Raw genomic sequence first — 11,944 nt, 5'->3', positions numbered from 1 at the left:
CCCCCATCCCGCGTAGTGGGTGGGGGATGGGACGGTGAAGGGATGGCTGGGCGTACGCCCAGCCATCCCGATTTTTTTTTATTTACTTATTTAATTTAATTTATATTATATTTTTTTTATTATTTATATTTTTTTTAATTTATGTGTCTACATCAGTATATATACTTAATCGGTATACGTTGTAGCAAAATTAGGAGAGTCATCAGCATGGTAGAGTACTTAGATAAACGTTGGAGCAAAACCAGGAGGCCAAACATAGTAGAGTTTAAGTTTGATTTAATGAAAACCTGAAAAAGGTTAAAAATTTAACTATTAACAATGGTGGTGGCAGTAGGGATAAAGGAAGCAGTAGGAATAGTGGCAGCAACATTATCAATGTGAGAATCCATGATCCTTAAGATTGTTAGAAAAATTGGAAAACAAATGAAAATAAAATAAAGCAAGTAAGAACATTAGGAAGTTTGAGGCGTGGTATCACTGTCCTTAAGGATAATTTTCACCTCTTTGGAGTATAAAACTTGGTGCAAAAGGACTGTAGTAGTTATTCTCCAAGATTCAACAAACCTTTCTTTATAATTGCACAAACTAGTAAGGGATTTCAAGAACAGCAGAAAGAAAAAATCCAACTAGGAAAAAAAGGAAGCAAAAAATAATCAGAGAAGACTTAAGAGAAGATGAGAGGCTTTGGTGTGGTGTGAGTGAGGCAGGAAGGCTGTATTTATAGGCAGGGAATGAAGTGAACGTTGCATCAAATAAGATGAATGTTGCACCAAATCAGCGAGTTGAGAAAAAGCCTCAAGGAGTTAGAGAAAAACTTGGTCAGCATGTATACTTAGTCAAGTATACGTTGTAGCAAAATTAGGAGAGTCATCAGCATGGTAGAGTACTTAGTTAAATAGATGTTGAAGCAAAACCAGGAGACCAAGCATGGTAAAGTTTGAGTCTGATTCAATGAAAAGCTGAAAAAGGTTAAAAATTAAAGCCAAGGTACAACAAGCTGAAAAAGGTTAAAAAATTAAAGTTAAGGTACAAAAATTCAATTGGGTCTAGCCCACGTATATATTCACGCACAGGGAGAAAAAATCTAAAATTTCTCAAGGTCTAACTCAATCTTATGTGAGTGCGAGCCCACTCATTTTTCTTTACTTGCAACAAGCTCATAATATGTTTTCATATATAAGGCATTCATCTCTCTTATATCTTGATAATGTGAGATGTTTGACTCTTATGAAATATACTATTTTCTAACACTTTTGACCTTGAATTTGTATTAATAATTAGTTTTAAATAAAGTGTAATGTGAGGTTTCTGTTTCTGTTTCTATCTCTGTTTTAAGTCTATCGATATGTAAGTGCAGCGCTTTACTATGAATAAAGGGTTTTGATCTCCTTTTAATAACCAGTTTTGAATTTTGTTGAATTCAGACGTGGCTTAATAGAGCAAGGTTATGTTGGAGTATTTACCGAGTATTCCTTTAAGCTGCCTGATATGTATATTTTAGTCAAGCAAGTTATTGCATTAACAACTTTTTTTTTAAGAGAGACAAAAGAGATGAGAGAGAAAGGAAGGAAAAAAAATTAAACCAGTAATCCTTTTGTGGGAGAGAAAGAGGAAATATGAGAAAGAAAAAAAAGGAAAAAATATTAAAACCAAATATGTATTAATTAGAAATAAAAAAAATAGATACATGACATTTTATGAGCTGGGGTACGAGACGAGGTAAGAAATGGTGGTTGAGGATTTGAACTCGAACTTTGAGCTGTTCTAACAGATTTTATACAAAAGTCTAGCTTACAAGCTTGTTGATACTAATTCTAGCTTACTAGCTCGTTGATTTAAAGTCTTGAGAAAATTCTCCGAATTAATCTCAACGCTCAAAACAAAAGACAGATTTAATAAACTTCACTGTTTAATTAGTGCGCATGCAGCCCAACATACAAGTTAATGTGTACCATCTATTAAAACTTCTTGATATAGCCTGGATGTTATCCAATGAGAACCAGTCTGGCAGAAAGACACCCGTAAACTTCTTCACTTATTGCGCGCACGAAGCCTTTATGGCTCTGCATAAAACCTCAACTCGTTTAAAAAGGAATTTTAAATCGGCTGGAACAGACCGGACAAGGGGTTTGTGAAGATGAGTGTCGAAGGTAGTGCAGTAGGTTTTTCTGGCCCTGCTGCAGCAGATGGTGTTGTGCGAGATGGTGATAGCCACCGGCTGGCGTTTACCTATAGAGTTGGAGTCTTTGGAGTATCCATCACACTTTGGCAGAGAATTTTAGGGCGTGTTCTTTGGGTTGAAATTATGCTGATAGGGGGCAATGGCAAGTTGAATATAATAACATATTGCAATTTCAAATTTAGAAATAGAAATGTCCGTACCTTTTTTTCAGCAAATAATTAAGAAAAAAAAAAGAGAGGAAAAAGTACTAATTATTGATTAAATGTTGTATAATTATTGTAGATATTGATTAACATATCATAAAATTATGTTACAGTTACAATCTAGCTGCATTGACCATGCATGATAAAGTATGACATCCAATAAAATGGAAAGCCACATGCAGTAGACTATTAAGCTAGGAGACAGGATCTCTGTACATCAAGTTTAAGGGTTTCAGGGATGAGGAACATCTGATAGTCTTCTCATAAAGTTCAAAATTTACTATATTTAGAAGTGCAAGTTTCAAACATGGTGCATCTGGCTTTACAAATTGAAGGAACCTCCACTATCTGCTCTTTCGTTCTCTGACCAACAGAAAGTCCCCACTCATTTGGCGGAATAAACTCAATCCTACAAATATAGACTTCAATTTGAATCCACATGTTCTAATATAAAACCTTATAGCTCTGACCCTTGTCCGTACTGTAGCGTTATTTGTTAAGAAATGTCTCCCGTTTCTTCTCCAGTAGTTGCTCTCTTCTTTTCCCTTTTCCTTCTCTTACCTGCAGCAGATGCTTTTAACATCACTCAAATCCTCAGCCAGTTCCCCGATTTCACCACATTCAACAACTATTTGATTCACACCGGAGTTGCGGATCAAATCAACAGCGAGCAAACCGTCACTGTCCTTGTCGTCGCCAATGGTAACATGTCCGAAGTTTCTGGTCAATCGCCAGATGCAATGAAGAAGACCTTGAGCGTGCATGTGATACTAGATTATTTCGGTGTAGAAAAGCTCAAGAACCTACAGAATAAAACAGCATTAACCCTCACCACGCTTTACCAGCAAAGCGGGCAAGCCCAAAACCAACAAGGTTTCTTGAATGTGGCTCACGTGGGCAATGGTGGGGTTGCTTTTGGATCTGCTGCTGCAGGTTCTAACCTCGACTCCATCTTTATTAAACCGGTTGCTTCTCAACCGTATAACATTTCAGTACTACAAATCAGCAATATTATAAACGTACCCTCAAATTCAACTACCCCATCTTCCCCTCCTGCGCAAGCACCTGCAAGTTCCCCAATTACTAAACCACATCCTCCTGCTGCTTCCCCACCAAGGAAGGTCCTAGCACCAGCTCCAAGTCCTAAGAAATCTCCACCTGGAAATGCTTCACCACCACCTGATGCAGATTCTCCCGCTTCATCCCCGCCTAACCCGAGCAATGCTACTGCACCCTCTGTCGCCAAGCCACCAGCTGCTGATACTCCTGCAGAATCAGCATCTAATCCAGTCGCAGATGGACCAGATTCAGATGAAGCTGATAATAATAGTTCTTCTGCATCTGTAACTTCTGGGAATTATCTTGCCGCCATCCTAATGATGTTCACTTCAGCTTGGTTCCTGCTTACCATGATTTGATAGATAGGAAGAAAAGGAAAGCTTGGGTTCTTTTCATATTTGAAGTTTTGGGCTATACTCGCCTACTGTAATGAGATGTTCCAGTTTTTCCTAAAGCTGATATATGCAGGCTTTTGTTTCCAACTTTTTTGAGTTGCTAGTGTAGAAGAAAAACTTCAGAAGTGCCTTTTTAAGAAATAAATGCCTGGGAATTAATTATAATCCGACTCCTCAAATCTCAATTTAGGTCAAATTAATCAATTGCTTTCTTTGCTTTAGCCTGATGATTCGATGGTAGGAAATAGATTGTCAATCTTGATTCTTGAGAAGGACCCCAAAAGTTGCAATCAAGGATTAGGCATGTGCAAGTGGGACATATTCTTATAACATGGGATTATGGTTGACAGAACTTGACAAACATAACAAGTTGAATTTATTAAAAGGATAATGTTGATATTACAGAATACTTATTTCTAAGACTTAACCATAAAAATACCGAAATCTAGTTTGAAATCATTAAACCTTAGTAAGAGAAACATGTTCAGACAATGTTCACCATGTAATTCTGGTGAGTCTAAGCAGATCTTTATATTTTCTCTATACGACTATACCCCAACGCTTGATGCAATATAAACTATGCTTCATAAACCTTTCCGCGTGCCTGTTGCCACTGTTTTAGGACAACAAAAAACACATCATTTTTAAACCTTATAATTTCTAATTTTCAAGAATTCCATGGTACACAAGCACATCAACCCCCTCATGGTGCACTGTCACAAAGAGACACAAAATTGATGATGAAAATTGGTGTTCACTTGTTTCTGAATCTTTTGATTGATTTTTTTCCCTACATGTACAATCTTAGATTACCTAATAAGAAGTAATTCTTTTTCATTTTATTAAGTTTCACTTCATTTATTTTAAGATTCAAATTGAAAATGAATTCTTATTTTCACAATTTGAACTTCTAATAACTATACGATGAATTGAATCTTTTGATTCACGAGTTAAATATAATTTACGTAATATTATTTCTTCAAATTAAACATATTAGGCTTTCTTATTCACCTTTTTATGTACTAATGTTCTTGTAAACTAAAAGCAATATTATGTACTTCAAGTGTGCAATGCCAAATCCGTTAGAAATTGTTAAATATAAAACACGTTTCAATTACATTGAAAATAGGTTTTTAATGAGTTAAAAAAATTATATAAATTGAAGATGCATATTAAAAAAAGATCTGCATGCATTTTGCAAATTCAATTTTATATCCAATTATATAAAAAAAATTACGTAGGATTCACTACCTATAAATATAAATTCCATATAATATTTTGATAAAGTCTATACAAACTATAATTATGATTAATTAATTAATTATAATATAATAATTATAGAAATATGCTCTCAAGTTTTATATGTTGAATGGAAACAAAACTAATATATAAGATATAGATGGCAAAAGCATGTATTTTTTTTGGTAAAAACAACTTGAACCTCGAAAAGGTTATATAAAGGGTAAGTTAATTCTATAAAAGGTTATAAATCTCAAATTTAAATATCATTTTAGGTGTTTCTTTTTTTTGAATTGCTATACACTTAGCCTGATTATTTAATGTATTTATTAATAATATATAATTAAATGTATTAATTATGTGGTATTTCTATATGTTAAATGTTTTCGATTATAATTTTTATTCTTATGTGTCATTTACATATATAATAGAGGTAGACTTTGGAGCAACATGCATTTTTAACCATCTTTTTATGCTTCAATTTTCTTTTTCCACACGTATTATTTGTATATAATCTTCATGAAATTATGAATTTTGTTTTAAAAAAATAAAATTGAGTAGATGAATTGAGCTTAATATAACCCTTTTGAATTTAAGAACAAAAAAGGAAGGACAGATGCTATACCTATTCGGAGAAGATAAGGTTACCTTATTTTAAATCAAGATGATGTGGCTTTTTCACAAAGCAAATAAATTCAAATGGATAAAAGGGGAGCGAATAAACAAATATATATTAGGAAAAAAAATCCATAGCTTATAATCAGGAATATATATATATACACGTCAAGGTAACGCAAGCACGCACCGTCATTTCCTAACTAAGGAAAAACCGAATGAAAATAAATCTTACCAGAAAAACACGGATAATGGAAACGGATTAAAATAAAATAAAATAAATTAAAAACTTTAGTACGAGTAGATAGACAGAAAATGGTAAGAGCTTTCTCATAATCTGATGTTCCTTAATTAGTTGTAGACCCCTCCGAAAATCCTCCAAAATACTCTTCTCGCTCTCTCTCTCTCTCTCTGTCTTTCTCTTTCTGTCCTTCTCTCTCCTCTTCCTTTCTCTTTCTCATTTGGAAGGACGATTCGATCTCAAGATAGATATTCAAAGAATTCCTTAGATGTCTGCAGAGAAAATGCATGTCGAGCACTGTAAAGGTGTCAATGGCCTCGACAAGGTCATTTTAAGGGAGATTCGCGGTTGCTCTGCTGAGGTTTTCCCTTTCATTCTCTCTTTCTTTCCTTTTTATCTGATCTCTCGTTTGCGTTTTGTTATCGGATCATTCTTGTCTCTGTTCTCGAAACGAAATGATTATTGTGATTTTAGTTCGAAATCTTCGAGTCTGTCTTAACATGTTGGCCGCATTGTAAAAAATTATCGTTTCTTTGAAGCGTTTTGCGTGATTTTGTTTAGTTGATTATTGAATTTATCGATTTAGATCTTGCGATTGTCTTAGTTTGCTGTATTATGAAACTCTGATGATTTAATCTTGTAACCGTTTTGCTTAATAAATCTTGTGATGATTCGTTAAGCTTGCATTTACTTTAGATTAAGGAAGAATTCATCAAGATTTCTCTTGTCGTGGTGGTAAATAGACCAAAAGCGTTTTATAGTGAAAAGAAGATCAAGAAGATATCTGCAGAAGATTGTTGTGAAACCAAACTTTTGCATGTGCGTGAAAGTGAAAGGAAGCTAAAGTGTTTTAACCAATTCCATAAAATTGTATGACAGATTCTTGTGAAACCAAACTTGAGCTGCAGTTTTCAGCACATGATTACTAATTATATCACGTTTTAATTTGCGAAAACTTTCCCTCTCGAATATTTTGTGGAGATGGTGGGAGAAATTATTAGTTTACGTGAATACTCAAGAGTGTTTATGGAACAAGTACTCGCAGGGTTGTTTGGCACATGAACAAACTTGAGATATATTTTAAAGTGGAAAGAGTTTATGCCATGTATAGAAGATGTTTTAGAACACCAATCTTTCTTGTTGTTAGTGTACTCTGGCATGCATTTGTGCATGCGTGATTTCTTTTAATGGTAAGTCATGATGGCAATGTTAGTAAGACTATTATTTTCTATACACGAGTGAGAGAGTTTTAAACGACCACAAGTGAGTTAATATGCTTACAACGTTTCTATTGAATGATAAATAATGAAGTCAATGTTCAATTATTAAGTTAACATATGTAGCTAAATGGACACGTGATGATCGATTAAATCCACTTGTGTAGTTTTTCGAACCCCACCATGGGTGTATAGATGTAATCCATATTGGTATCCCTGAGATCATGGCACCTCATCAATTATTTGCTAATGATTAATATCAGTCTGAACATTAATTGGTTTGTTTGAGTATGTACAATTTTTTTGATTGATTTTTCTTCTATTAAACATACATTAAAGTGGAATTAGTATCCTTGAAATCCTATTTCATGAACTGTGGAAGTCATGAGTGCCGCTTAACTAGTGCAATTTATTCTTTCTTCCCTCTTCTTCTTCTTCTTCTTCTTCTTTTTTAAACCTGAAAAAATTAAAATATGCTTGGGAAACAAATCAGTTTCTTGTGTTCATTCTGCTTTTTCCATTTTTTTTTTCTTAAATAGGTTTATCTGTATGGAGGTCAAGTCACTTCTTGGAAGAATGAACACGGGGAAGAGCTGCTTTTCCTTAGTAGTAAGGTATCTGTTTAGCTTAAGAATTTAATGCGTTCAAGTTACCTCTTCACCAGTTATTAATGATCTACCGTTCATCATTAGAGATAGTCTTAAAATGTGCATGTAATAGTTCATGAAATGAATTTACCACATTGGTGGTGGCAGTGGTGTTATCGCTTTATCCCACTTATTAGGCAACTACGTGCTACTAAATGCCCCATTAATTGTGCAGTGTGATGATTAATCACATACAAGTTATAGTATTTTCTTGGGTGTTTGATTAACACTTAATGCTTCTTCTTGGTTAAGAGGCTAGTGCTCAGAAAGCACTTTTGACAATATGAGTTCTTAGATAGTTTCAGAAGGAGAGGAATGTCAAAATGACTGTCACTTATACTGACCTTTCGATAAGGATAAGGTTTTTAAATTTTCATAAAGTACAGAAGAATCTTTAATTGAAATGGTTGATGTATTTGGATTTTATACAGGAAGAAAACTAGCAATTTGAACAGATTTGCCAAATTTTTATGAATGCCCTCTCAATTAATAATTTGTGCTTTCTGCAGACTACTTTTAAGCCTCCTAAGGCAATTCGTGGAGGTATACCGATCTGTTTTCCTCAAGTACGTGCTTTAATACTTTTATCTATTTGTTTTTGCTATTTTTTATATTTTTGTTTCCAAGGTCAATTGTTTGCCATACGCAGTTTGGAAATAATGGTTCTCTTGAGCAACATGGATTTGCAAGGAATCGATTTTGGAGTGTTGATCCCAATCCCCCACCATTTCCATCAAATACTTCTCACAGGGCCTTCGTTGACTTAATCCTCAGGCCTTCTGAAGAAGATGTGAAGATCTGGCCTCACAGGTGCATTACTCAATATGAATTTTGATTTATTTAACACATTTCTTAAATTGGCATTTCAATGTCAATGCTCCTCTTTAAGCAAAGTTGTTAAACTGGCATGTAATAATTGTTAAACTACTGTCTGGACCAGATTTTAATGCTGTTTATTTCCTCTATAAAAGTTCCTTTTTTCGCCACAAAAGGAATTTTCTAATTACGGCATTAGGTTGTCTGTTGTTTTGGAGTTAAGAAGTATCTAGTGTTAAAATTAGTCCTAAATGTGTTCTGTCTGTAGATTTATGGGTTAACTGATTACATTTGTGCGTCACTTGTCTATGAATGTGGTTTGTACATTTAAAGCATTACTTGTGTGTGTGAGACTGATACTGAAGTCCTATAATTTGGATTAAGGAATATGCAATTATGTGCAGGTATGAGTGTCGGTTAAGGGTAGCTCTGGGACCTGGAGGTGATTTGATGTTGACATCCCGCATTCGAAATACAAACACTGATGGAAAGTCGTTTACATTTACATTTGCCTATCACACCTACTTTTTCGTCACTGATATCAGGTTTATTATATGTATCTTGCTATCGTGTGGTTTTTACTCATGGGAATCTGCATTTAAACACAGAATTATGTATCTGTAATTTTGTTAGTTTCAGTTTTAGTTACAATGCTGGCTACCTTTTTCTAAAGAGTTGAAAGCAGTGTGAGATGCAATCTCTGGTGAACATTCTATGAAGAAATCACCCTATAGCCTTAAGGGGAGGAACTAGGACTGTCAAAAGCTGGAGTATAAATATGAGATCAAAGTTGTGACATAACTTAGTTACACATATGATTAAAACTTATGCATGTTACAGTCTTCTACACGCTAGGTAAATGGATTTGCTTTGCTATTGCACATAGATTTTCTAAATATTCTTGCAACAGATGATGATTTGATCTTGAAATATTGTATAGTGAGATTAAAGTTATGATTAGAAGCAAGTTCTATTAGGTTCACCTTTTAATAAAATGTTTATATTACAGATGGAATGAAAAAGGTCTGTTCTAGATGTTAGTATTATGATACATTACTAGGACATACTCATTCTGTGTTCTTTACAATTCTTTTTCGATTTACTTTTATTTAGTGAAGTGCGAGTGGAAGGCCTAGAGACACTGGACTATTTGGATAACCTGAAGAGCAAAGAGCGATTCACTGAACAAGGGGATGCAATAACGTTTGAGTCAGAAGTTAGTGTCAACTTTTCATAAGCAGACTTGTGCTTTTCCTGTATTTCTTTTATTCTAATTTGTATTTATTGTTTTATGATTACTGTTCTCGTTGATGAAAAAGGTGGATAAAGTATATCTTAGTACACCTACAAAAATTGCCATCCTGGACCATGAAAGGAAGCGTACATTTGTGTTGCGAAAGGATGGACTTCCAGATGCTGGTGAGTTTATTGTCTCTATATACTCCTGCACTAATTTGGAGCACTATGTAAGTCATGGTGTGAAGGTGTATTTTCTATAGGAGAGATGAATATTTCATCTGTGATCCATGCTTCATCTTAGAAGTTAACAACTCTAGAATCAGTTGACACAGTAGTCATTGGAGCCTCTAAAGGTAACAAACAGTATGAGGTTTATCTATTTAGTATCCAAAGCTCCATTTTTAACTTTATTTGCCATGTTAGGGGATTGTTCTCCATGACATCCCTCCCTCCTGGTGAATCCACCTGTAGTGAGGTTTCCCTTTCAAAATAGTTCTGTTCTTTTACCCTGTTTAGAAGCAAAGTTTGTCGGAGTGGTATGGAGAAAAATTTACTTGCATAACCTGAATTGTGTAGAACAAAGGACAACTATTTGTTGTTTCATATGATGCAGTGGCAGGGCATCCAAAATTGTGTCATATAAACTGCTCTTAACTTAACATCTTGATCTAGTTGTGTATTATTCTAAGAAAGCTTTATGCTGGTGGAGTTATGGAGTGTGGATACAAATGAATGTTTGAACCTGACTAGTATTTCTAGTTCCATTGTAGCTACTTCAACTGTGATACTATATGTATTACAAACAACAGAGTCTACTTTTTTTTCTTTTTTAATTTTAAAACATTTTGACTGGACATGTAAGAGATTTACTGCTTACTTGGCTATGTATCACTTAATCTTTCCTTTTACATTATTGGATAAGCATGTAAATCATGGTTAGATTGCCGGTTACATTTGGTTCCTGTAATTTTCAGTTGTGTGGAATCCCTGGGATAAGAAAGCAAAGGCAATGCCTGATTTCGGTGATGATGAGTATAAACATATGCTATGCGTAGAGGCTGCTTGTGTGGAGAAGCCAATCACCTTGAAACCTGGTGAAGAGTGGAGAGGACGGCAGGAGCTCTCAGCTGTTCCTTCCAGTTACTGTAGCGGACAACTCGACCCACGAAGAGTATTCTGTAGTGGTTGAATGTTGGCTTTTTCTTGGGCATCTCTTTGTACAGTTTAAGGACAGCAATCAGATTTGCACAGCCGATTAGGCCTCAAACTATTGGCTCCACAATAGGTGCTAGCCAAAGCATTTTAATTGCAAAAATTCTCTATGGTGCCGAAAATTTCATATAAAGGGTATGGTAATTTTGCAAATTCAGGTTCTTTGGATGTTTGATTACTAGTCCATTAATTTTTTAGATTTAGTTTCTAGGAAATACTCTGTTGTTGCATGTTGAGGTCCATTTTCTTATTGATATAGCAGTATAATTTTCAGAAAATTGTACAAGCAAATTTATTAGAGCTTGCCAGTTCGGTAATAAAATCATTTGTGAGATTACAGAACAACTCGTAGTTTTCAAGTGCCGATAACTTTTTGGAACTGTGAGGAGGAAACTAAGAAACTTAATGAAAGTATTAGAATAACAAATTGTGTTGTAATTATGAATAACGAAGATTTTAATGAACATGGGGAACTATGCAGTCTTTCGGGTAGAAAGGTACTCTATTTGAACATTCTTAGATGCAAATTTCATTGGCGGAAAAGTTATGGTATTTCCGTATTTTATGTTGATTATGCATTGCTAAAATTTAATAATAATGACATAAAATACTAAATGACTTGAATTGTGAAACTACAAGTATGAACAAGAGTCTAATAAATTAAATATAAAAGTATGGAATAATCTAACATAATTATTTCTTTCTTGCTATATCCTATCCAATGTTGTTTGCCCCGAGAAAGTTGATTTAGCAAAAATTAATATTATTGGTACGATCTTTTTGTCTTTAATAAAGTTTTTCTTTATATTCAAAAAAAATATATATTTTGGTGGAAGTCAGACATGGAATTGCCAATAATGAGTAGTACAATGTTCGAAA

General features: G+C 34.3%; 2 protein-coding genes across 2 annotated transcripts; both read left to right on the top strand.

Annotated features, from left to right (window-relative positions):
• LOC18596341 (fasciclin-like arabinogalactan protein 14) lies at nucleotides 2,889–3,998 on the top strand. Its single transcript, XM_018123899.1, has one exon. The coding sequence runs from the start codon at nucleotides 2,889–2,891 to the stop codon at nucleotides 3,801–3,803; it is 915 nt and encodes a 304-aa protein (XP_017979388.1). The 3' UTR covers nucleotides 3,804–3,998.
• On the top strand, nucleotides 6,014–11,238 carry LOC18596340 (putative glucose-6-phosphate 1-epimerase). Its single transcript, XM_007024750.2, has 8 exons — nucleotides 6,014–6,295; nucleotides 7,691–7,765; nucleotides 8,308–8,364; nucleotides 8,448–8,608; nucleotides 9,019–9,159; nucleotides 9,728–9,830; nucleotides 9,934–10,033; nucleotides 10,828–11,238. Exons 1-8 carry the CDS (start codon nucleotides 6,203–6,205, stop codon nucleotides 11,040–11,042), a joined length of 945 nt encoding a protein of 314 aa, XP_007024812.2. The 5' UTR covers nucleotides 6,014–6,202; the 3' UTR covers nucleotides 11,043–11,238.

This window comes from Theobroma cacao, chromosome 6 (genome assembly GCF_000208745.1).
Source record: "Theobroma cacao cultivar B97-61/B2 chromosome 6, Criollo_cocoa_genome_V2, whole genome shotgun sequence".
Taxonomy (NCBI): domain Eukaryota; kingdom Viridiplantae; phylum Streptophyta; class Magnoliopsida; order Malvales; family Malvaceae; genus Theobroma; species Theobroma cacao.
This window is presented reverse-complemented; position numbering and strand designations above follow the sequence as displayed.

Excerpts from the sequence above, each read along its gene's own strand:
- LOC18596341 (XM_018123899.1), top strand. The coding sequence starts at position 2,889 with ATGTCTCCCGTTTCTTCTCCAGTAGTTGCTCTCTTCTTTTCCCTTTTC.
- LOC18596340 (XM_007024750.2), top strand. The coding sequence starts at position 6,203 with ATGTCTGCAGAGAAAATGCATGTCGAGCACTGTAAAGGTGTCAATGGC. Across the intron at positions 9,160-9,727 it reads TTTTTCGTCACTGATATCAG|TGAAGTGCGAGTGGAAGGCC; the intron begins GTTTATTATATG and ends ACTTTTATTTAG. Across the intron at positions 10,034-10,827 it reads GGATGGACTTCCAGATGCTG|TTGTGTGGAATCCCTGGGAT; the intron begins GTGAGTTTATTG and ends TGTAATTTTCAG.